The 26,476-nt window shown below is 45.3% G+C and overlaps 1 protein-coding gene across 2 annotated transcripts; it reads right to left on the reverse strand.

Moving 5' to 3' along the window:
* Window positions 1-1,319: 1,319 nt before the first annotated feature.
* On the reverse strand, window positions 1,320-26,476 carry Tfap2b (transcription factor AP-2 beta). 2 transcript variants are annotated; one of them, XM_041655936.1, is made up of 8 exons: window positions 26,362-26,379; window positions 23,238-23,264; window positions 21,621-22,079; window positions 16,789-16,849; window positions 9,394-9,613; window positions 7,416-7,534; window positions 5,093-5,234; window positions 1,320-2,254 (listed from the first exon to the last, which is right to left on the reverse strand). In XM_041655936.1, the coding sequence occupies exons 2-8, from the start codon at window positions 23,262-23,264 to the stop codon at window positions 1,957-1,959; spliced, it is 1,326 nt and encodes a 441-aa protein (XP_041511870.1). In that variant the 5' UTR covers window positions 26,362-26,379; the 3' UTR covers window positions 1,320-1,956. The 2 variants fall into 2 exon arrangements, with proteins under 2 accessions (XP_041511870.1, XP_041511869.1); XM_041655935.1 differs by lacking the exon at window positions 23,238-23,264 and having other exon boundaries at window positions 26,362-26,476.

Raw genomic sequence — 26,476 nt, forward strand, 5'->3', positions numbered from 1 at the left:
CCACTGCGTGACTTTCCTTTCCCTCAAACAAAACCCTCTGAGTCAAGCTCTCAGAGAGTCCCTAAAACTTTAGCCTCCTTCCCTTGCTTTAAGGTGGATTGGAGAGGGATGGTGAAACTGGCTGTCCAGGTCTTTTGGGGTGGGGAGAGCTATCTGTAAACCACAGAAAGCAACTGAGCTTTTATCCCAATGGATTTTGCAAAGATCCCGCCTAGGCTGTTGAAAAAGAAACAAGGGTACCCACACTAACCTATCTCACCAACCAAATGCTCCGAGGATTTCACTGCTCTTGCTAAAGGTGCAGGCTTATTTCCTGGTAATGCTAAGATGTAGTATGGGTGAAAAGTTAGGGTGAGAGAAGTGAGATACATTAAATGCTTGGATCCTCATTGACTGGGAATATTCCCAGTATGTCCAAACAGGAATTTGAGGCTGAAATACAAGCTCTTTCTTTCACTTTGCGTGGTGATGGTGTTTGTGGTGGTGGTGGTTGGGGTGATGGTGGGTGAAATGAATTTTGTGCCCAAATAAATGTATGTCTGAAAGGGGACACTTTTATTCAGAAGGCTCACGGTCATTTGTAGACTGTCTTCCCCAAATAAATCCGTATAGCTGCTTCTTTCTCCATTAGAACGATCCCCAAAGAGCCCCAAAAAATGCAATTCGTTTTTCAGTGAAGACAAATACTGTTAGAATATAGATCCCCAAGAAGGCTTACTCCCTTACAAGGCATTCTGAAGTGACCCACCCCTGAGGGAATTCCTGTGTTGAAGGGTATAAGCAAGAAGACTCAACGGGGCTGCCCCCCACCCTCCACGCTGGCCACTTCCTAGATGAGTTCCTTTGAGCTTCTTTAAAGAAGTGAACCTGCCCAATTCTGACACACAGGCTTTGACTTTAAAAGGATCGTTTTTTTTTTTTTTTTCTCAGTACCTTATAGATTGTGTAGGAAGCCCAAGTCTTCTTTGAAGAAGCTCATAAACCATGCGGGTAAAGCTTTGGGAAACAGAAGAAAATGAAATGGTACATACCCCTCCGAAGGAATTACATACTAATCAAAGTAATCGTGTTTTGTTTTCTTTCTTTTTTAAACTCTACTTCTAGATGACACAAGTATAACGAATGTGATATTCTCTGTGAACAGGTGCTGGCAAGTCTGGGAACTAGTAACGTTTTCTGAAAGGAACCATGATGAATCAACTTATCGGTCTGGTTTCCTCTGCCGCGGGAGTCTCGACTCTCAAGACCGGATCAAAAGCTAAGGCCTTTCTCCCCCACCCCCACCCCGCGCCACCCCCACCCCCTCCACGCCTCCCTAATTAAACACACAGGGGGTGGGGAGTTGGGCACCGGGGAGTTAGGAACGAGGCGAGGTCTGGACACCAAAGGGACTAACAACGGCCAAAGAACTAATCACAGCGGGGATCCTCCAGCAGATTCCCGGAACCGCGGGAGGGAGGGATGCAGCCTTAAGAAGGGTGAGGAGGAGCGCGCGGACTGCGAGAGTTTCCTTTAAAAAAAATTAAAAATTTAAAAGTTCGTGCGTCTCAGTCAACCAGCTCTCAAAGCATTGACACAAACGTTTCTCCAATTTTCTTCCAATAAGTTAGCGTGTTCTCACGTTTAGTCTCATGTTTATTTTCCAAAAGGGGGGTTCATAGTTTTCTTTTATTATCTGTATTACTAAACTCGAAAGAACCGAAGTGGAAAATCCGGACGGTTGTCTCCATGTGTATCTTGAAATAGACACCGAGAGCCAATTTGTCGCTCCGTTGATGCCTCAGTTTATTTTTTTTTTAAAGTTACTTAACTTTCTTTTTTTAAATTTTGATTGTATGTGTATTCTACCTAATATAATTCTTCCAAAGCCAATCCAATATGTTAAAGCTAAAATTTTTTTTCTGTTTTCCTTTTGTATTTAAAACATTTTCCTTCTCTTTATTTATTTATTTTTTTTCATTTCCTGTGTTTTTCCTCCTTGTCGCCAGTTTTACTACCTGGGCCTTCCCCAGACGTGTGCCTGTTAGTGGTGTTGTTCAAGAACATCTTGTCCATGCCTTTGAGCGCTTCGGTGAGATAGTTCTGCAGGGCCGTGAGCGCAGCGCAAATGGCCGGGGCGCCGAAGCCGTGCGTGATGAGACTGAAGTGCGTGAGGCAGCTTTGGATGCCCGGTTCCAGGATGGGACTGGGCCGGCTGTTACCGATCGGTGTCCGGTCCTGCGCCAGCAGATCTGTGAACTCTTTACAAAGTTGCCTGCGGGCAGTGAGGGAGGAAGAGAAAAAACATCCTCAGAGTCCTGGAACCGAGGCGTACTCTCACACAAGCCCAGAGGCCTTGGGTCTGTGGAGAGCAAGACTGACTTAGGAGATTCGGCTGTTTCTTTCCCTAGAGCGCTCCCTCGACCCAGCAGCTGGCTCTGCAAGGGACCCGGTGAGAGGAATGCACCTCTTCCACCACCCTCACGCCTTCCCTCTCCCTTCCCGGACCACCTGTATTCTGCTTTAGGAAATTCGCTAGGCATTTTGGCTTTTGATTTCGAATAGTCAATAATTTTTGGCTGATACGTGACATTTCCTTTAATTATTTCCCCTCCTTGCCTTTCCAACCTTTAGGGCGCTCGCGCCACACACACACACACACACACACACACACACAACCTGAAAGATTTAAAACCCCTCAGCCACAAGCCTGTCCCTGGCACCGAAGCAGATTGCTGGAACCTTGCATGGCCCAGGGCAAAAACCTGTTTATTCTAGAAGAGAACGCTGATTCCATTCGAAGCAAAACCCCTTTACCTGCAGCATTTTGGAAGAGAGATATCTCTTCCCTTCTTTAAAAAAAAAAAAAAGTGTCCCACTTTTTTTTTTTTTGCAAATGTAAGCTACTAAAAATTTGTGTGACAGGACTGTTGTCAATATAAAAAGATTTCTGCATAGTTTAAATAAAATTTAAAGGTAGATGGTTAAAACACAAGGGAGGATAGATTTTTATTTGTTGAAGGTTTTTAGGTTTTTATTTCCTCAAGGCACCTACAATTTAGAGAAATCTCCTTGCCTTAGGAACCCTGTGCGCCCAACTATGGATTGGGCTTATTTGAGAGAGTTTTAATATAGGAAATGGACGGGAGGCGTTTTACCCCTGAAGGTTAAATAGCTTGGCTCTGCTGGCAAGCTGAAGCCTGGCATCCCAGAGACCAAAGCCGTTCTCAGATTGGCATACTTTTCTTGACCACCTGCCTTCTCCCAGACTATGGTTCTGTGGGGTGTCAAGAGAAGCAGACCTGTATAGCATAGTGGACTTAGACAGCCAGAAATGGTTGATAGGACATGGAGGCCTAACTATCAGGTAAACATGGCAGATTTCTGTGTTTGAAAGACCCTTGGGGCACCCTTCCCCAGGGTGCTGCTATGTTGCCCAGGGCCGGCAATAAACCTAATTGGGAATCCCTTTTCCATCCACTGACAACCACGGAAAGATTGACAGACATTCTTAAGGCAGGCTTGGGGGATAGAGAGCACTGATAGAGACTCTGCCTACCCTCTAAGGTCTTCATTCAGAACACATCCACATATCCCCCACAGCAAGTAACTTTGCTCACCCAATAGGGCTGGCCTCAGTGAGTTTCACGTGCTCGCTCCAGGCTCTGAATCACCTCCCTTCCATCTGGGTCCAGACACAAATAAAGTGGAAAAGCTCCCAAGGTGGTTCTGATACCCTAGGCTACAAAGTAGTGGCCTTAAAAATCCTAAGGCTTCCTGGTGGGTGGGTAGGAGGTGTCAAACCACCCCGTTAGGAAACTAGGAGGTTCTTTGGATCTTGTTACCTGCTTTAGACCTGTTAAGTTTTGTTGTTGTTTGTTTGTTTTTTCCCCTAAAGTTCTCTGTTTCATTTATAAAATACAACTGGTCCTTATTCTCAGGTCCCCGAGCAAGAGGGTAAGAGCATATACTCACGAACAAAAATACTATGACATGGCTAGATAGCACATTAGCAGAAATCCTTCTAAAATGAGGGCGTGTGCCAGGTTTTGATCATTGGGAAAGATGATTAAAGTCGTTCCTTAAGTTTGTAGTCATTTCCAAAGTGCCAAAAAAAAAAAGTAATTTTGTAGTGCGGAGAACAAATGTTTTAAGAGTGGAGAATTTAAAAATCTACACAGCCCAAACCAGGCTCTGTAAGCAATTAAACTTCTGGGACATTAATATTTTTTGACCCTGCGGAAAGGGACAATCAAATTCCAATCACGTCTCAAAAACATCTGGACAAATTTGAGCAAATGATTTTTCAGCCTTCCATATATTTCTTTAAATTACGCTGTCAACGGAACAAACCGCGTCCTGGAACGCTAAATAAATGAGCTGAGCGCTGCTGTTTAGACCGCGCCCGCGAGAGAAACGTGCTGGTGCACGAGGTGCCGCCCACTGCAGGCCTGAGCTGGTCATAAAACACCAACAATATGACACCGAAGCCAAAGACAGGAGTAAATCAAATAAATAGAAAACCCACTGTAAATGTTCAAATGAGCTCTAGACCTAAATTTAGCCAGAGATTTACTGTTTTCCCCTCTGGAGCTGTCGTAAATTTTACAAGTCCCGTGGAAGATGACAAACAGCAACGTTGGAGATGGAGTAATTAGAGCTGTGGGTAGAGATGGGCACACGTGGGTGACATATAGACACCCTGAGCGAACACACATGGCTGTCCTTCCGATGGCAAGGGGGACCACTGCAAAGCCTAGACAGAAATATTCACCTAGGGGCCTGGGAAGAGATTGGGGAAAATCTGCCTGACGACACTCCAGGTGTCAGGAGGAAAAACAGTCAAAAGCCTGCTTTCTCTTTGTATACCGGGACTGGGACAAGCCTTAACCCTCAAGTCTACTTCATCACCACACATACACACACACACACACACACACACACACACACACACACACGCTCATGCACGCACACACAGGCACAGGCACCCTTCCTGACAAGGCACTTTGAACCCAAACCAGAGAGGCTGCACGACTCCAGCTCCACAGTTTCCTTAGAGGAGTTGGGTCAGGGAGGGAGCCCAGGATCAGGGCCCAGGGACCTGGGAACTCACTTGGTGGCCAGAAGCATATTCTTTCTGGAGTGCAGGTCACTGGGGTCCGTGTGCTGTCTGTTCAAATACTCAGACACGGCTTTAGCAGGAAACTCTGTTTCGCAAATATACCCAAAGTCCCGAGCTAAGTGAACGGCTTCCCCTATGAGGAGAGCAGCAGAGCGTCAACACCCAGGTCATGAACACCTTAGGACAGATACGGAACAAACTCAAACCCAAGACCGATAAAGTACAATTAAAGAGAACAGGACAAGCCTTACTCAGTCAGCCTCTGCCTAAACCAGACTCCAGACAGATACTGCACCCCACCCCTCCCCCGCAAGAGACGCAGGGGTCCTCCTGCAACTCACTCACTTGGGGGTAGGGGCTCCAGAGCCACCTTACAGCTGAATCTAGACCTCTGGCAAGGTATGCCAGCCAGTCTCCTCTGTTCTACTTAAATATTCTACTTAAAGCACCAGTTACACCTGCTTGCAATGAAATGTGGAAGTGGCACCATCTTCCCACAATTCTATTAGGCAAATTGTCTCATATTTATAACTAGCATGCATAAACACATCCATGCGTGTAAACCTTGCTGAATATTAATAACTGCGTCTAATATGTGCTTGAAGAGTATTTCTATTCAGCAGCAAAACTCTCCAATTCACCCTGCACTTTTCTGCCTGTGTCCAGGTTTTTCTCTTTCAGAGCTTGCTGTCATCCTACTCCTCTTTCAAAACCTGTCACTGCACAAATACATAACTGCAGGCACCGGGGCACACCAGGCGTTCTGGAGCTTAGGAGGAAGACCCTTTGGAATAAAGCACTACTACCTCTTAGGGCACAGCCTTCGGGACTAAGGAAAGATCACAAACAGAGAATAAAAGGGGAAGTGTTGAATTATCTCACAGATACATTATTTTGAGGGACTGTGACTTGCTTTTAGTGATATCATAATAACAAAAGACTTCAAGCACAATGCTTACAAGGTTTCATAGTACCAAAACTGTGCACCAAATATTATCATTTTGGTGTGATTTCCAGGTTCTTCCCTTTCCATCCCAAAGTATCTATCTCGTGTTAAGATCACCTTGACTGTTTCGAAAATGGGGATTTTGATATTAATGATTCCCTAAAAACAAAATGGGATATTCACAGGCAGAGAAGTGTCAACCACTAGCAAGTGGGATTGAAAAATGTGGTGACTTAAGGCCTCTGGTGGGTGAGTGTGAGCCAAAAACCCTTTGCCTTAAAGATGGTGCTATGTAGTGCCTGCAACTCTTTGAGCTCTTCATGGTCATTCTTTTTGATAACATAAGGTGAAATCCTGCAAGAACCAATTCCCTACAAGAGCCCTAAAATCATATCTACTAAAATATGGAAGAGAAACAAACAAACAGAAACAGGACACGGGAAGACTCCAGAGAAAATTATCCATGGTCTTCCATGTGGTCCCCTTGGCTGTGTTTCTTGTTGCCCCTCCACACATTCAACAGCAGTCAGTCTTCTTCTAGGCAGCATAGATGATCTTAATTATTCCTGGCCATAGATTTCAACTGAACACTCAAACTGACAAGCAAATGAGAAGTTTCTTAGTAAAACTGTGGCCATTTAACTCACAACCAATGAAGTTGCCTTGAAGATTCAACTTGCCTCTCAATACTGTCTCATAGCGCCTTCCCTGCCCCTTAGTTTTCTCATAAGCATTGCTGGACTTGCTAAGGTATGGATATCTCTTTAAGTCCTACAAGTTGGGTGACAGAACCCTGGAATGGTCATGAGTTTTACAATAACCATTAAGATTCATGAACTCTACATGTTTTCTTATGTCTTTTAATTTTTATTACATTTATTGGGGGGTGAGAGAGTAGAGGTGGAAGGGAAACCAGGGAAGACCTCTCCTCCTATCTTGTGGGACCTGGGGGTGGATACCAAGTGGTCAGGGTTGAAAGCAAGTGCCTTTCCCCTCACCAGCCTCACCTGCTTTTTATCAGCAAACACTTTTGCAGCTCACAGAGATGTTATAACAGGAGCTTAAGCAGAGGATGCTTCAGTCACTATGGCCAGGGAAATGACCCCTTCTCTGACTTGGAGATTGGGCCTGATCCCTGTTTGAAGCACAGGAACTTTTATATCCTTTGTTTTTCCGCTTCCCTGCCGCTTGCTAGCCTCCTCTAAGTAAAAAGACCTCTGATGTCTCTCCTGCAATCCCTTGACATCCAACTCATGAGGGCACAGCAATCACAATGATTTCCAGTTAATCATGAAACATGTAAAATGTCAGCCTCCAGCCGACAGTTAAGCTCAGCTACTTGGCGAAATGGCTCTGGGTCTTGCTTACCTTCCACCAGGGAGGTGAGTAAGGTGACATTTGCTGCTTTGCGCCTGCCCGCGGGTAAATTCAAACCGATTTTTTCTAGCCTTTCTCTCAAGGATCTCCCCCCATTTTTCGATTTGGCTCTGCAATTGCAAGAATTAACATTCTGATTAACCTCAGAGTGTTCCTGAAACAAAGTTTAGACTTAGCAATCTAGAGCCCAGTGGAGCTTGAAGGGGTTTTAACTTGAGGTTAGCACTGCTGCATCCCTTCCCTTCAGTTATTCGCTGAGAGTTTGCTGAGGCTTGCTTAATTTCTGCAATACAGAGCATAGAAAGTAAGTCTTTCTAAAAAAAAAAAATAATCGTGTGTGTGTGTGTGTGTGTGTGTGTGTGTGTGTGTGTGTGTAGCAGGGAGATACCAGATGGGAATAATTAGAATGAAGAGTAGTAGGTGCAGAAAACGTAAATATTGGTCATGTGCATGCAGAGGTTCACTGGCCATGGAGCCTGTGAGGAGAGCAGAATCCAGGCACGCTTTAAAAAAAGAAAAGAAAGAAAAAAGGGCTAGTTTCCAGAAACAGGTAGGCTTCTAAAGGAAAAACCAAAACCCAACTGCATAATGGAGACATTTTAGAAGGGGAGAGAGGATTGACGTTTGTAATCATGTAATGTTTGTTATGATAGCAACAATACCAACACTTTTGAGCTTGCTAATACGATAAACACTTTGTCTTCACTATCACAATTCATAAATTTTATACACTCATGTTCAGGAATTGAATTAAAACATTCCCCACTCAGGAAGCTGGGGTATGGTGGTGCACACCCAGCACTTGAGAGGCGAAGAAAGGCATATGTCTGAGTTCCAGGCTAGCCTGGTCTACAGAGTGAGTTCTTGGTTCTAGGACTGCCTGGGATACACAGAGAAACCTTGTCTCAAAAATCAGTGATGATGATGATGATGATGATGATGATGATGATAATAATAATAAACAACTATCATCATCCTGACTCTGAACTGAAAAGACTAACTTGAAAAGAAACAAGGACAGAGCAAGGAAATTTACAGTAAGACCCGTTCTGGGTCACAACAACAGCATTAGCTTCCCTCTAGGCTCCCATGTCCTCTAAGAGCTGAATAAAAATAAAAGGAAAGTGGTTACCATGGTGAAGCATGTTGCTGTGCTTCTCACCCAGTCACTTTTAGGAAAGAATGGGAGAGTGAACATCTCAAGTGGGTTGACTTCAGAAAGTACTGTCTCATACAAAGTCACTTAACCAGGGCAGTGCCGAGGGTCCAGATGTTGGCACAATAACCATTTCTTTCTCCACTTTCACCAGGAGCCTATCCATGGGTGGCAGTGTTGGAGAGCAATTGCATGGCCCCCAGAAAATGACGACTTTTCATTATAGAAGAGTATTAACGTTGTGAGATGTGATGCTATTGCAGGAAGGTTACTGAGTAGAAAAGGGTTTTTACAAAATGTGAAGCACAATATACTAGTGCATTGATCAGGAGACCAATGTAGCTATTCTCCATCTGTATTGTTAAACTAGTGAAATGGAGAGTATATGGAAAGCATGATGGAAGCCGCCTTTTCGGTTTCAGGTGAGATGGGGAAGATAGGTTCAGGTTTGAACTCAGGCTCATGCCCCAGATGTGAACTCACTTAGTTGAGAGAATCTTGCTCTGGCAAGAAAGTGAAAGGTTTCTATGGCTGAATTAGCAAGGAGGACTGCGCATGCGCAAATAGGTCCGAGATGGGTGGGGCTTGCGTTGGAGAACTTAGCTCTTGAGGGCTGTACACCGGGCTAGTAGCTTCTACAGCTTTCCAGTGGCGTCACAAGGAGCTGGGCTTAGATTCCGGGTTGCTAGGCAACTGCATCGGACTTTCTCCCTCGGTCTTCACAGCACCCTTCTCCGTGTGTGTGTGTGTGAGTGTGTGTGTGTGTGTGTGTGTGTGTTGGTTGTTGTTGTTGTTTATTTTATTTTGTTTTACCTTCTGAGGACGCCGCCAAGGAGAGACGCGTTGAGGCATTCAGGGGGCGAGAGCCGTCTCTGAACTTCTCCCACAGTTACTTTGTATTTTGAAGTTGAGCTGAGCAGAGATAAACGGCCTGGAACCGAGCAAAAGACCTCGCCGGTGTTGACGGACATCCCTCCCAAGAAGCCATCTTTATTCATCATTAGAGAAGTGACAGATTTGGGAGGGACAGGAACTAGGGAGAGATGGAGAGAGGGGGAAAATGTTGCCGTAAAGGTGACTGAGCTTCAACCCTCCTGACTGATAGGACGAGGCATCTGGGAAGGCCACGTGGCAGCCACCCAGTGGAAAGCTTAGGGGGAGTCAGCTACTCCAGTTGTTCCCAGCCTCACTGCCTTCCCAGGGCTGGGAACCGACCCAAATGTCACCATTCCTGTGGAAACTTACCCCAGATGACAGTTCACATGAGTGTCGCTTGCCATAGCCCTGTTCACCACACATCAGGGAAACACTCAACCTCGACCTTGGATCACCGCTGTGAATCTAGGCAAAGCCTATTAGGTCCCCTGCTTCTAGTGTGACCTTGAACATTTCGCAGACTCCTGATCTCAGTTTCCTCATCAGCCCTCCCAGGATAACACTGTCTCATTAGGTACTTGAGAGTGAAGATTAATTTCACCGTTCTCTGGGATCAAATGTTAATGTCCATGATCTTTAGCGGAATTTCTCCTCTCTGACTGGACCCAAACCTGTGGCCATCAGTAAAGATGGGGGTGGGGAGGTGAGGCGGGCAAAGAGCTGCTTTTCCCCGTGATAATGTAACCTATTTTTACCCTGGCATAAAAACCACAGCGAGATCCATTTAGAAACGTACCCAAATGCTCATCTCCAGTGAGAGCAATTCAGCAGCGACCTGAGTTTTGTTTACAAATTAAAGCACCGGCTTGTGATTGTTTGAGCGGTTATGATTTACAACAGGTGCCCTGATCAATCAACCAATCACTGTAATTCGTGTGAGCGGTGGCGGTCTTGCCTTGCCCCAGTTGTTTCGTTTCAGCAAGTAATTGATAACAAACCACACTCCAGGTATGTTTTATGCAGCAGCTAATAAGAGCTGACAGCTGGTTGCCACTGCTACCCTGGTGCATTCAGCCTGTATTTAGGCTTAATTGTGTTTCCCTGTCATCTGCACGTCAGGAAGAGGCTGAGCCAGGTGGAAGGCTGGGGAACACTGTCCTGGCAGGCGTGCCCTTTGGACTTCTCCTGATTTGTCCTACTTCTCCCATGCTCCTTTCTTACAAGGAGAATTCATGGAAACATATATCTAGTATCGAAAGAAAGGTAACCTGCCCCGCTGGTCTAATCACGTCCACGTCACACTCTTTAAATCTGGGCGGAAAAGAGGCATGCTACCACGTGAGGTCTAGGATTTTATGAGAAAAGATGTCTAACTTCTCTTTGGCAGGACAGATAAGAGAAGGCTGTGCTTCTCTTTCAGCTGACTTTTTACATCACAGATTTCAGCATTCAGACTCCATGGTTATTGAGAGAGTTCCAAAAGTTAGGTGCTTATTAATTTAATTTGGTGTATTCCAAAACCTGGTGAAAAGCAGCTTCTGTAAGGGAGTGAATTTAGACACTAAAGCACTCCCTTTGACACTTCTTGGTTGACACATTGGAATTTCAAGACCTGTTGTGGATGTCCTAGACCTGGTCTAGTTGGAGGAATAAGGTTAGAAAACAGTTCATCTTCTGCACTGTCATGGGGTGGAGGGGCACAGTCCAAAGCAGTTTTGATTTTCTGGACACCCTGCCCATAGTTTCTCTGGGGACTGCTACCCATTTGAGAATAAAGCAGCAAAATGTCAAAGTGTCTTCATCAAACCTGAGTAACCCTTGGAATTCATAAATCTCTTTGCAATTGGGTGATTGGGATGGAGTCATTCTGCCACTTGATTTTTGTACACAGTATGCACCTATATTTGAATCTATTCTCATAGCATTCCTAATGCCTATATTTCAGATTCATATTCCAGTCATCATATGCAATCTTATACTGGTGCTCAGTGGTATGACATCAGTTTGGGAAAAGCTTCCCCTAAAAGTAGATAGCCTTTTGAAGTTTTAACAAGAGAACTATAGCAATAAATTATCTCAAAGGTCTCACCTTTGATACTTGGCAGCATTTTTATCTTTGACATTGCTTAGAATATTTTCATGACAAAACAAGCCTGGTAAACCGACAGCTGATGTTATACATAATGAATCAGTATCACTTACACAGTAGTTTCCCTGGTTTCCTATTTCCCAGATACCAAATTTCTTGAAAACTTAGGCCTTCAGGAAGACATTATACCCAGTTCTTTAACTGTCCTATTGCTGATTGCCTGAGTCAGCTGATAGGAGCTGTTTCCCTTAGAGACAGTCAGGGACTCCCTCCCCTGGACTGTACCTCTCTGCGTATAAATGTGCACATCCGCTTATGCGGCACACATCCACCTTAGGAAGATCACCTCCCCCATGAAGAAATAAAAGCTCACAAAGTAAACAGAAGTGTTTTCAGTTATATTCCCATTTTCTATCAAAATCGTGTTCCTCCATTCCATCCTCAGTTTTCAACACCAACTCACACCCCAACCCCTGGCTCAGCATGGATTTCCTAAACCACACCCTAGATATTTCTCTTCCTGGCTTTCCTTCCCGATAGCTTCCTGCTCATCTCATTTTCCCCTTGGCCCTCACACCTGCTTAGCTCCGCTGATTAACCCTGTGTTTTATTCCCTCTGTCTTTCCCCTTCTGCTCTTCTCCAGCTTATCAATAAACCCAGAAAGCAACAGGGCCCAGTTGATTTGTTAGTAATTATGAACACACTATTCCTGCTCAGGGAGCCCAGAGATGCCTGAGACAGGTTTAGAGTGACAGCAGGAAATGCTAAGGAAATGGGGCATAGAAAGACTCAGCATGAAGCTTTAGGTCCTGTGCATGTTTACAATGTTCTGTGCAAACATTAAAAAGTGGGTATTCCCTCTCTTCAGCTCTTAGTTTGATGGTAAGGTCTAGTTCTCTCCTCTCTCTCTCTCTCTCTCTCTCTCTCTCTCTCTCTCTCTCTCTCTTCTTTCCTTTCCCCATGAATCATTCCAGAAAAGAAAAAATATCATGAATGAATTAGTATTTCTTTACCATGAGAGAAGTTCTAAGGAAAAGGAAGGGAAATTAGAGAAAACCTTGTTCAGTACTAGACTATATAAAGATTAGTGGGCCAGTACTTAATTTCTCTTTAAAAAAAAAAAGCTACTTCAGGGTGAAATTGCAAATTGGAGAAACTGTATTTGGCAAGACCTGTATTAGAAAGAGGGGAAGAAATGAACCTGCCTCACACATTAAAGGTGTGTGTCCCCCTCAGGAAAAAAAAAAACAAACTTGACAACTTTGAGAGCTACATTGGGAAGCAACTAAGAGATCGAGTACCCTAAAAGTAAAATCACTTCTCAGGGTCAGGAAACTACTACTCAAATTTGCATCCTCTTAAGTCTCCTTCTTGTGTACATTTTATTTAACAAGTTCAGCAGGTGTATACAGGTGGGCACCAAAATTGTGGTGAGAAGAAACACACACACACTCCCCAATATCCAATGTTGGCATTCCTTAATGGGAGAATCTGAGATCCTGAAATCTGAATGGATCTCATCGTGTTTTTAGAGTGTCATCCAACCTTGAGAAAGTCGTTTATCTTCTCAGTCTGAGCACTTGCGCATTCCCACACTTGGGGCAATGGAAAGGAATGTCTGACCTTTCCAGTTTTGGAATTCTATGACTTCTGATCCTTCTTGTGCTCTGTGTGCTCTGTGTGTGCTCTCTCTCTCTCTCTCTCTCTCTCTCTCTCTCTTTCCCCTCTCTCCTCTTCTCTCTCTTCCCTCTCTCTCTCTTTCCTCCTCCTCCTTCCTCTCTCTCTCTCTCTCTCTCTCTCTCTCTCTTTCTCTTTCTCTCCTCTCTCTCTCTGGAAAAGTGAAGTTCTTGAGAGGAAACACAACTTTCCTGGACTCAGATGCGGTGTTCCTTCTAGGCAATAAGGAAGAATCTCAAAGGAGTCTGCTAGAATTGAGATTTGGCAATTTTATATTTCCTCCTCTCCAAGAAAACCCACACCAAAGTGTTTGTGTGGGGAAGGGGCCAGAACTAATGGAGAAAACATGGGAGAGAGTGGAGGTTGAACTAAAAGTAACCCAACAGGATATCCATAAGACCAACAAAAATGGCCCACAGACACAGAATTTGAACCTTGGACTCAGGCCTCAATAACCTTTCCAAGAAATTCTGACATATTTTCTGCTGTCTAATGTGTCAAACCGGTTGTATGTTGGTCGCTGATTCCAATTCCCCTTTCTTCAAGCCTAGGTAAGTCCTTTAAGTTAAGCCATAAGAAGATGGCAATGATCATTTATGTGAGCTGGGCACTTCCCCCACCCGTCCCCACCCAGATTCCTAATCTTAATGGAACTGAGAGTTCAGAATGATTTTTTAATGTCTCGTTGGATTTTTAGACTGTTAATGTACCGAATCCTTCTCATTATTACTTTATTGATTGCTCATTGACCAGCCCCCTTCAAATCGTATTAACCACCCTCTGCCGGTTTAGATTAGAAGAGTTTAAAAAGCACCTTTCATTACCCCCCCCCCCCCAATTCCTGCCACAGAGTTGAGACTCGGCAGCTTAATGGGAGCTCTAATGGGGCAGCTAAGAAGAGAGGGGCCACGGTCCCTGCCGATTGCATTAATAGCTCAAAGGGGGCCAATACAGAAAATTAGCCGTAAACGAGCTCTGGAGATCTTCAAATGAAAGAGCCATTTATCACGCTGGCTACCTTCACTCCACTCGTTTGCTCTCTCTACTGGGAACAACTCATTTCCTCTTAACTAAATTACTTCAGAAATGTCAGCTAAGCCCACACAGCAAACATAACAAGAGAGGGAGTCTATAATGTATGAGGTGATGTCAACAGGGAAGAAAAAGTAGATGGATTAAATTTTAGGAGTAGCCATGACACAACTGAACAGAAAGACACAAAGATAGATAAATACATCTTCTATGCCTAGGTTGTTAGGCTCAATAAACATAGGAGCAAAGATGTGTAAATGTAGACCAGTTGCTGGCCTCTTACCAATGAAGCGTAATTTTCTAAAAACTGTCTAAATGCCCATTAGAAAACAAATTAAGCAACCAAGTCCCCTGCTAGTTGCTGAAATTTAGAATATTCAGTTCAGGAAACTTTCTCACCTCTCCACAGAATTAATCTCACAGAAGCATCCCTCATGGGGATGAGACTATGCAAAGACGAGAGATGAGAGGCTGGGAAGGAGCTAATGAACCCATAACTTTATTTTAAGTGGTTCCTGGTGAGTTAGAAAAATAAATCAAACATTTGTTCATTTTTTGCCCATGGCTTTAAAAAGATAAAAATGTGATATTAGAATCTCTTCTTCTTGTAATAAAGCAAACATTTCAAGTATCAAATAATAGAACCAACCTAACATTCATATTTATACTACTCACCCCAAATCAATTAGCATGAGTAGGGTGTTACCTTAGTGTTTTAAGCCGTGAATGCTTTTTAAAAAGCTTTAGGGGTAAAACATGCAGCAGTCTCAGAAAAACAGAGCATGCAACTTTAGTCACCAGTCTCCTTTATCTCTGGAAACAACCTCATGCATAAATATTCATGTTTCTCTGGCAAACATATTTAAACACTGCAACCAGTGCTTCCCACATCTAAGTAAATTGTGAATCCCATTTTGCTGGGGCAAGCTAAGTTCCAAATATTTTTATTGGCCTGACTATTAATAACATTTCTGATTGGTCATCTGCTGGGCATGTCCCTCTGCCAGCAAATTGATGTTGCTAGGATACGGAACCCTGAGCTGAGCTGTTCTAGCTTTCCACCGAGAGGGAGGGGGGATTAAAATAACAATGACAAAAGGGAACAGGAAAGCTCCTCCCTCACCCACCCCAATCAGCCAGCAATTAACCAAAAGAGAAGACTCCTGAGGAACCAGAGAAAGTGAGCAGTCAGCAGGGCTGCCAGACCGAGCTCGCACCCTGATAGTACCAGCTGAAGGTGGCATTACCTAAAGAAGAGATGGAGAAACACTGGGCAACATTTTAAAGCCTACTTTAAAAATCATTCCAAACCCAAAAGGCAGCACTCAGCTACTGTTTTCCCTGCCTACCTCACACAGCTACATATCCGTGACTTTCTAGAGGGGGGAAAATTCAGCATCCTCTTAAGCTTTTTGGGATCCTTACTCCACAAGCTGCCAACTACTACTCCTCCAATTTGAGGCTGGATGGATTGCTATCTAAATTATCGTTTTCTTTAATTATTTTTCTGAGTGTTAAGTGGCTCAAGCGAATCACAACTGACTGAAGTTGGAGACTGTTGACTCCAAGTATAAGGACCATCTCCCTCTAACCTCAATAAGCAAGGACTATAGTCATTAAAGCTGTGTTTTCCAATACCAATCCGTATGATAATTAAAGACCGCACTGTGTACACACATTCGAACTCTTAAATTTGTGGGCACGCAAGTGACATTCGGGCCTTGAAGCAGCTACTCTAATCGTCAGACATTCTCTCAGTGACTGTCAGAGAAGAGCAGGGAAAAAAAAATTAAGCAGCTGCAATACGCCTGAAATGAGTTATTGTAATTACATTTAATTAGTTTAATTAGTTAATTATTTTGCTTACAGCTGTACAAGAGACTGCAAACATTTGTTAATATCACATGCCCTCTAACAGTATGGGGTGATGCCACAGCCACAGTCAATCATGAGTGCGTATGCAGGAAGATCTAGATGCAGGCATAGTCTGTCTCAGCCTCTCAGGGGGAGCATATTTAGCAAAGCATTTGGCACAATTAAAAATAATAATAACAAAAAGAAACAACTCATAAGACATAGAGAACTGGTACCAAAATTACCACCACCACCACCACCAAAAAAAAAAAAATCAAACCAAAAACAAGGGGGGAAACAGGCTAATTTAACATAGCTAAATCCAGTTATCAACCAAGTAACAATAGAACATTTTTGAAACCAATGCTTCCCAGCTGTTTCTACACATCATAATGGCTCAGACATATAAGATGCATTTAGAATGGCTACCTGATGTATTATGAAAATAAATGGCAATTGTCAATATAGCTCTATTTCTCCAATCCTGGTTTTTAACTGAGTTTCCATTCTGCTTGGTCCCATTTTTTTCCCCAGCATACCCTTTTACCTAGTCTGATAGTCATTAAACTGATTACAACAGACATTGTTTTGTGATATAAAATGATGAATACCCCCAAAGTGAAAGCTCAGCATAAAGACATTGAAATCGTTGCTTACTTTTGGAAGGAACAATCCATACCTTTTTTAATGACTGACTGGTCCAATAGGTTCATGCCGCTGTTATTGGCATCTTCAACTGACTGTGAAGATAAAAACATCACCATTCAAATTGACTGTATATTAAAGAATTGCATACATAAATCATGTCATTCTAAACGGGAGTTTCTATTATTTCCATTTATATTAATTCGCAAAGGAGGTTTTATTATTATCCTTATTATCCCCAAATCGACACAGAAATGAAATTCACTGGAATGGCAAATTCTCCCAGTAGAAAAAAAAAAAGGAAAGCAGAACATACTAGGGACAGCTGGGATGCAGTACTGGTTTTGTTATTATCTGAAACACAGATATCACACAGGCATATAAACTTTTAGATTACTTGCCCATATGAATTGTGAAAAGTTGGCAACACCTGAAAGATTTTTCACCAATATAAGTTAAGAGCAATTTCGGTTTTTCTTTCTATCCCAGTGTATTTAACCCCAGAGCCATTTTTACAAATACATAACAGTTTACATTATGGGATTTTAATTAAAGTCTGAGCAATTTGGAATGGAATGCAAACAGCAATACAAAACCCTCCAGGACCTCACACCCACTGAAGTCCACACACACACACACACACACACACACACACACACACACGTTTCTGTGTTTCTGTGAGCTCTGAGCTTCTTGGTGCAAGATGATAGTCCCTGCATAGTCCATACACACCCTTTCACCATGCTGGTGAAACCGCCCAGCAAGGTGCACAGCTGTTAGGGAGGCAGTAACTATAGACACAGGCACACAGATACATATGCAGTCAAAAGAACTGGATCCTTCTAGTCAACACCTTGGTAATCACAAGCAATATCAGTCTTCAGTTTCATCCCAGAGAGGGGAAGTTTCAGCTCAGAATTGGCAGCACTTCTGAGAGAATAGTTGTTGGAGTGAGTTCCTAGCTGTCAGGATGCCTGGGAACTGGCCTTCTAGCTGTGCATTGCAAGGTGTCAAAAAGCAAAGATTCCACCCTCCCCACTTCCAAAGACAATACCCACTGTCTTTCCGAATCTCACGACTGCTTCACTTGGTCCTTTGGAACTTATGTCTGGACCAATTTGTCACCCACTCTGTAAAGCAGTGTAAAAAGATCTTGGGAATGAGGTGTTCCCCCAGCACTTCCTACCCATTCAGGATGCTTCCTTGAACAGGGTGTGTGTCCATCACAAGAAAAAAAAAAAGCCTGCCACAACTGAGCAAGTGTGGCCTTAGAAGAGAGCCAGCGGGTAGGGGGAAGGTATGCTCATTTCTTTCTTTTCATTTTTACTAGACACCTTGCTGCTCTTAGAAAGCTAAGGGTGGGGTGTTTCTTCGTTCAAACTGTTTCCTACATTGTAGACCTCCATAAACACCTTAATAGTGAAGAGTCACCTTAAAAATATTTCCTGAAACTTGTTCATAAGTTTCCAGGGGACCTTGTCACACTCAGAGGCACGGTCACACTCACATTGCCCTTTTCTAAACTTGTGAGTCTGTTGCCAATGGCTTCGGGTCCACCCAGGCAGGACGGAAGTATTTGCCTGTGTTTGTGGGAGCAAAACCCATCACATAAGGTCCTGGACCCATAAGCCCCCACACCTCTTGCTCATGTTGGTGCGCAAATATGTATCTCCGCCTCATCAGCGACGTGGGGTAGTTGTGGTAGTTAATGAGAAGGCTCTTGTCTGATTTTCTATCTAATTACGGCCGCCTGCTGGGTTTTTGTACAGGATATTCACGCAGCATGCTGGCGCTTAATCGTCACAGGGAGGATCGTAAAGATTTAATTAGGACTGCATGCGGAAGCGCAGAAAAACAACTCAGACTCATAATTACTAGACTTCTTTAGTTAAAAGTGATACCAGGGATTGCTTTAAGACACAAGGGTGTGTTTGAGCATACTGTAGTGTGTGTGTGTGTGTGCGTGTGTGTGTGTGAGAGAGAGAGAGAGAGAGAGAAAAAGAGAGAGAGAGAGAGAGAGAGTGTGTGTGTGTGTAGGGTTCACTTAAAAGCTTTATATGTTGATACTCATGGGTGGTAGAGGTGATGGGAGGTTAGAAAGCCAAGCTGTGAAGAAGTAGACGCCCACGCGGCAACTAAACAAATCCACAACTAGATGTCCCTTCGTTCTCTTTTTCTGTAGTCATTTCCCCCTGAGTTTTTAACACTGCCCCCCCCTTCCCAATGGGTGAAATGTAGCGTACCCGGAACCCAGACAGCGATCTGCTAGTTTAATAGCCCCTGTGAGTAAATTGAAATAGAAATTGACAGGGTTTTATAGTTTCATTTAAAAAAATATTAGAAGCATTTGGTTAATTAGCTCCCCCCTCTTTTCTCTCACAGGGCGGCGGCCTTGTGAGTGTGCCCTTAGGTCACATGAAATGCCCCCAATGCTGGACCTGTGCACAGGGCCCATGGAGTGCCCTCTGGCTCTGTCTGGTCCCTGGCTTCCAGTGTCCTCAATGCACATATTCCAGACCCTTGAGACAGAACAAGTGACTTGGAGGGCCAGGCAAAACTACTCTGCTCTCACTTCTCGGGGGTTCAGAAGGGTCCAGTTACCCCCTTGGATCTGTTGCTTGGTGTCTGAAGACCTGGCAGCTTCCATAACTTTTAGCCTCTGCACTCCTCTAGACCCCGAGCTTGGCAGTAACCCCTTTTCCGGGAGAGGGGAAGCTGATCTACTGCCTTTCTGCATCTAAAGCACAAACCTTCTCATTCCTTCCTTTTACCCTAGACTCAGGAGGCCTGTCACTGGGACCACACTGGACCAGGGCTGCTGAGGGACCAACCTCACACAATTAGTTCACTACTGAGACTCGCATAGGTTGTATTCCCCCATCCTTTTCATACTTAGGGTTGTAAAGGTCCCACAAGCCTCTCCACAATGCCAGGTTATCAGCTGGAGGAAGGACAGGGGAGCCAGGTGCACTTTCTACCCCCACAGTCTCTGAGCAAACTGCATCAACTCAGGATGGAGCTGGGCTCACTTAAGCACTTTAAATCTATCTGGTTGCTTTGATTATGTTATTCCCCCAAAAGCACTTCCCTGACATTGTTTGTCCCCTCCCTTTGCATTTTGCTAGACACTCAAAACCCTTTAAAGTTCTGACTTAAAGAAAGCATTCTAAAACCAAAGAATCCCCCCCCCCCATTTTGGAGAGATATTTCAGGGCTCAGTTCCCTGAGTCCCTTGGCCTGAAGGGAAGTGGTAGTAGGTGATGTTCTCATCCACAGTTACAGTAATGGGGATGTATAGTGTAGTGGGTGATGTTAGCATCCCCAGGGGAATAGGGGTGTGAGGTTGATCTACCTTCATTATCCAGCACTTTGAACCATACTCAAAAAGGTTAATTTAAAAACTCCCCCATGCCTATTACGCCAAAGCATTAAAAAAAAACAATTCAATATTTCTTTTCTTACATGGTATTCTAAAATGAGCAATACTTCCAGACAGGCACAGCTCAGTAAAACCAACAAAACCATCAGTTGTGGTACTGCGGGTGAATCCAGCCACAGACCAGGTGGTTTCTTCCTTTTTAATAACAACGTTTCTCTGAAACAATGAGCCATCACAGACCACACAGAGATGCTGTTTGATTCTGTCTCCACATTTTGACTATACATATGTGTATATGTATGTATACATACATACGTACATACATACATATTCACAGCAAAGTAAAGAGGAAGGGCTTGGCTATCTTCTCTTTCCCATTTCGCTTTCTTCTTTGCCTCAGAAATAAGTCTACAGTGATGCATAACAAATTCAACTATGCCAATAAGATCCAAACATCAATTAAATGCCTTACAACAATATTTATCTTTTCTGGAGACCCTTTAAATTGGGGGAGAGTGTGTGTGAAGATGAACTGTTCAGAATCACCCTGACAGTATTTAGGAATCTTTTCTTTGATGTTTCTTTGTTTAGTTTAACCAAGGGTTCTCATCCAAGTCGGCCTCCATTGTGTAGGCTGCAGATGGGATACTCCGTGGCTGGGGGTTTGTTCTGAACCTTTTGTTTTAAGAAATAAACACATGCTGCCTCTTCAGAGGGGACAGTAGCATTGGGGAGGGGGTGACAAGTGTCAGGAGAGGGCTGAAGGGGAAGATGGGAAACACTGCTTTCCAGTTAACCAAGTGGCCTTCAGATGATAGTTCCAAAAAAACGCTAACAGTCCTAAAGGACTCCCAGAACCCAGTTGCAACTTTCTGAGCTTGTCCCGGCAAAGATCCCATCGCTGGCTCTAGAATTCGTCTGGAGAGAAGGGCTTTGAAGCTTTTGGAAATTCAAAGCAAAGGGGTCTTAAACAAACACAGCTAACGACCCTCTTCCAAAGCAACATCGTTCCTAGCAGGCTTTGCAAAAGGGGAGAACACCTGGAGCCTTCAGGGGCCCTTGAGCCTTCTTGCTTAGAGCTCTGTTCTCTAGACAGCCAGTACTTTAGCCTACGAAGCCACCGGGACAGGCTCACTCTGGGGTAAACCTAGTGCCTACTTCTTCACACAAAGCAAAAGAGAATGCACGTGTCCAGTAGCTGAGTCAAGATGAAAACATTAGCCTTGATAGCAATGACTGTAAACTATCACGAACGTATTTCCTCCTTCAAGATTTAATTTCCAGCTCTCCTGTCATTCACAAACGGATCTCTAGAAACTGCCACCTCGTAGTCACACACTCAAACACACACTTTTGTCCTGTCCGGTCCGTCCGGTTCTAAAGATGACAACCCCACCCCCACCTCCAGAAGACCAGGCCGCCCTCCTCCTTCTCGCATTCTTCTTTTATTATCTTTTATGTTTGTTTATTTGTTTGTTTGGAATTACCTGCACATCTTCCATTCCGGGATGCCCAAGACCGTGCAACGAGAGGCTGTCGCCCATGCCGGCGTCCAGGCCGTGGTGTGCCGAATGTAGCAGCACGTCTGGCCGCCGGACAGAGTGGTAGTCCCTTCGGGGGTCAAGGCCCGAGAGCTGGGGCAAGGCTGCCCGGGGCTGGGGCAGTAGAGAGCCGGCTTCTGAACCCACTTCTTGTCTCTGTCGCTGCCCCCAGGGATGCTGCTGGGGCTGATGGAGAGGGTTCAGGGAGTAGGGGTCGTTGACGTGAGAGTAGGGGTCTTGACTCTGGTGATAAGGTAGTGGCTGGTAGGGGGGTGGGAAGTAGGGTGGCTGGAAGTCCGATGATGGCGTGTGGGACAGCGGCGGGGCGCTCGAGTAGGGGCCTTGGGACACAGAGCCCAGCTGAGAGAGTCTCGAGCTATGGCTTGGGACGCCATCGTGCCGGTCCTGGGAGTAGAGAAGAGAGAAGGAGGAGAAGGAGGAGAAGAAGGAGGGAGGAGGGAGAGAGAGAGAGAGAGAGAGAGAGAGAGAGTTCGGTTTCTTTACAACTTTCCCCGGATAAGGGAAGGGAAGCAAGAGGCTAAACCTTAGACCCAAGCTGACTCAGGGCCACATGGTAAAATGTCAACAGTCCCACCGGGAAGCTTCAAGGGGACTTAACTACAACAGAAATCCGGAAGCTCACCCACTACCAGGCCTATGAGCCATCTTTGGAGAGAGCAAAGCAGGCAAAAAGGGAGAGGAGAAGGAATGGTGTGGACAGAGATAGCTCAAAGCCTTGAGTTAAGAATGTACCACCCAAGGGTGATGTTTGCTCTCCTAAGTGTTTCCTGCTCCCACCTCTTCAAGAAATCCAAAGTCCACCAAGCAAACCTTTTTAATAGCTGTGGTACTGCTCTGGTTGAAAAAAAAAAAAAAACACTTCTGCCTTCACAGGCAGGTAGCTGGCAGGCCCCGGGGCTCACACAAGCAGGAGATTCCCAGAGCAGGGAGGCATCTGCCTGATCAGAGCTTCCAGCCACCCCTCCCTCCCCAAGAGGAATTAAATAACTTAGAGTTTGATTGAAACGGATCTCCTCTGCAATCACACCCTAAGCCCACGTTAAATTGAGTTGTGGTTTGCAGGAGTTATTTCTGAGCTTGCTCGCCATAGCGCACGCTATTATACTCAGGGTGTTAAAATAAGGAACTGAGGTTGGGAGGTGAAGAGATAACCCCCACATCTTTTTTCCCCTCCTCTCCGGAGTGGAAGCCAAGTGCGAGGAGGAGGAAGTGCAGGACACTTTAAGTTTCTCCCCATCCTTTGTGGTAAAAAGTCCCCCTGGTCCTTTCTGTAGAAGCAGCCACCTAAATTTCCAAACTGCCTTGACAAATAAAAAGTTTTTCGGCTCAGCCTCACCCCCTCCCAGCTGACTCTCAGACAAGGAACACACAATGCAGAGGGAAGCAGCTGCAGCCTCGTCCAATTATGGTGCTAAATTACCAAGCCAAAGGCACTCAAAGGAAGACAGAGAGACAGAGGGAGACAAACACACAGATGCAGAGACAGAGAGACAGTGAGAGGAGAAGGCATGCACTTCTGGTACAACGGGAATCCGAACTCACCATGGATGAATAGGTGTGGACTAACATCTGGAAAAAAAAGCCTGGTTACTGCTCAAAATCAAACAATGAAATTTCAAAAATCAAAAAGTCCAGCAGAGAAGCAAGCTGGACACAGGAGCTGAGCTTGAGGTGTTTCCTCGACAAGCCATCAAAAAAAAAAAAAATCCCCCTCCAAGAAGATTGGAGGTGCCTGTCACAGACAGGCAGGCTGTTCGTCTGTCTCTCACCGTCTTTTTGGCCTCTTTTCTTCGGCGGGTTCTTTGGGGCTCCAGAAACAGTCCTCTTCCACCCGAAGCTGGGCTCAGACTGCTCGGGCGCCCCTTCCTCCCTCCGCTTGCCTACACCGCCTCATAATAATTGATATTCATGACTATTAATATTACACGAGTACTTTAAAGGGAGAATGGAGGACAAATGGAGCGTGAAGCAGCAGCGAGCTCAGAGCTCCTCCACTATTGTAAATGACGTTCATTCAGTGGAGAATTACTAGATGTAATCAGACGAGGGGGCTGGCGGAGGCAGACTGGGGGAAAAGTTTAGCAGGAAAGAGGCAGAACTTCAATTAACTGAGCTGGGACGCTCGCTCTCGTCAGACAACCTCTGCTCTTTGGATTCGGCAGTGTGGGGGAGCAGGGCTAGGGGGCTCCCAGAGAATGTAGGTGTTCTGGTATACAGAGGGAGACTTTCCCAACAGGGAGGAGGTGGCCCTAAATAAAGTGCTTGGTGTGCAGATGAGAACGCAAACTAGAAAGGCTTTGCCTGGTCATCTGGAGGGAAAAGAAAAGTAAATAGCTGGGCCTGTTTGTTTACTGGGAGCTACACACAGACTTTTTCTGAATGTAGATTTAGCTTTTTTCCCCCTCTAAGACCTAGGAGAGATGGGGGAGGTGTTGAACTCAGTGCTGTTGCCTTTTCCTTTTCGGTGCTTATAGCCTGCATTTTTTTTTTAAACCGAGATTTAAAATATATGCAATCGGTCTCTTCAAGCACACTAAACGTATCCTTTCTAGGCAAAGCCAGGGGCAACAGAAAATCTTTTGGGATGTTTCAGGAACCCGTTCAACTGGCCTGACTGCCGTTTAGGTTAAATTTCAACTGTAGCCCAGACTGAAATAGGCTCCTTCTACCAGGCTGTGTGCCCGATCTCCAGGCTTTTCAGCTGAAAATTTAGGCAGCCTAGAATAAGGCACTCTCTCCTCCCTCCCCTCAGTCTTCTCTCCTCTCCTTCCTCTCCTAGCCCGTTTTCGTCTTTTCCTCACCCTCCCTCCTTTTCTCTCCCTCACCCCCTCTCCTCTCTTCTCTCCCTCCCCTTTCTCTTCTTCCTTCCCACTTTTATTCAACCCCACTCCTTGCCCTCTCCCCCTCCTTTTCCATTTAGTCGTTTATTTTTCATAAGCAAGGAACCAGCATCCCTCTGATTACTTTAATTCCTCTGCCTATACCCAGAGCTACTTCCACTGCAGCCCCAGCTCCGACAGCGGCACGTTTGCCGTGGGTGATGTGTTTTTTAGAATAGTTTAGCGACCTGGACTAGCATAATCCCGCCTGTTAGGAAAGAAAGGCAGGCCAGAGCAAAGCAAACCCTGCCAGGTCGGAAGATACGGCCCCTCAGTACAGTCAGTACACAACTACAAAGGGGAGACGAAACCTGGAGTCACCCCAGAAAGAATCTCTCTCTCTCTCTCTCTCTCTCTCTCTCTCTCTCTCTTCTCATTTTCTTCCTCTTCCTTTCCTTCTTTTTCCCCTCTGTTTTTCTCTTTTTCTCTCACTTTCTCATTGACCTTCAAACGAGGTCTTCGAAATGGTGGGACTGGGACACACTGAACCACTGACTGGAGGCGCTTTTTCCCGGCTCCCTAAGGAGTCGCAGTCACTCGGGCGGACCCTGCCAATAGGATGGGGAAGAAGCTGGCGACTGCTTCAGACTCCCCTTAGTTGGGCAAGGCCAACCGTTGCCGAGCTGTTGCTCCTAGTTCTCACAGGGCTCCCGGCTCCGGCCCCGGTCTCTTTCCTGACGGTTCGTGAGCCTGAGTTGCCCACCTCCGTCCCGTAATCCAGCCCAGTGCTGCCGGTGCGGTGCCGGGGGACCGGGTTTCATGGCCTCTGCCTTCTGCTCTCCAACTTTTCCTGGTGGTCTCCCGCTTCTGCCTCCCCGCTTCGCTAACTCCCTTTCGCTTTCTTTTCTTTTCCGGATCTCGAAAGCTTTTCACGAAGCTCCAGAACCGTTCTTCCCTCCCTCGACGTCCACTTTGAGTCTTACTTCCCTTTCCTCTTTTTCTTGAGCTCAGCTGGGGAGTATCCCCAGCTCCGGGACTGTGGCTTTTCCTCCTGCATCCATCCCCGGCCCCTGCCTCCTCGCCTTGCCAGCGAGCTGCAAAGGCGCCGGGCGACTCAACAACCTCGCTCGACGCGGACTCCAGAAGTGAACGGTGGAGTCCGGGGAGGAGGAGGTCGAAGCCCAGGAGGGACGCGCTCTCCCGGGCACTGGTAGCCGGGTGCACGAAGTGCGGGCAGACTTCGTTAAAAAAATGCCCACACGCAGGCGGCTGCCATCTCTGCTTGGACCCATTGACCCGCAAAGAAGCAAAACACAAGAAAACAAAAATAGCAAACGGTGCCCTCTCCCCGTACTGTACTCTATCTTTTCGTACACCCGTTCTTTCCCCTCTTGCCCTAGGTGTTTACTCTGTACCAGAATCCGTTAATTACCGATTTTAGAAAATTTATTTTAAAAAAAAATCCAAAGCTCGAGTTAAAGTGAAGCTTGAAAACCCGCTTCTCTCCCGAACTCAAAATGAGGGGAGAATGCTTTTCTCTGTCTACTTAAATTCTGTGGCTCCACGTTCCCCACCAGAACCTACAAGGGGGAGGAGAGAACCGGAGAGAAAGAAAAAGAAGAAAAGAAAAATAGCTCTTAAATTAAAGTTGCCAGATTCCAACCTTAAAAGTCCCCTCCGTCAGGAGAGTGAAGTCTACTAGAGGCAGCCTTAGAAAACTTAAAGAAACCTCAGAAACCTCGGAAATCTGCTAGGAAATAGCTTAAAAATATGTCAACTGGGGTGTCAAGAAGCTCCAGTTTTCTACGTAAGGAAGCTCTAAAATGCATCTGGGGGTGTCCGCTCACCTCATAGATGTCTTCGTACTTGACATTCTCCACGAGTTTCCAGAGCATGATGGCAGCCTGGTCTCTAGGAGGTGAGTGCATTCATGTGAGGAGCAGATGTCTGGCTTCTCAGGAC

The sequence above is a fragment of the Microtus oregoni genome, unplaced genomic scaffold, assembly GCF_018167655.1.
Source record: "Microtus oregoni isolate MIOR12 unplaced genomic scaffold, Mior012 000007F_ref0000211, whole genome shotgun sequence".
Classification (NCBI taxonomy): domain Eukaryota; kingdom Metazoa; phylum Chordata; class Mammalia; order Rodentia; family Cricetidae; genus Microtus; species Microtus oregoni.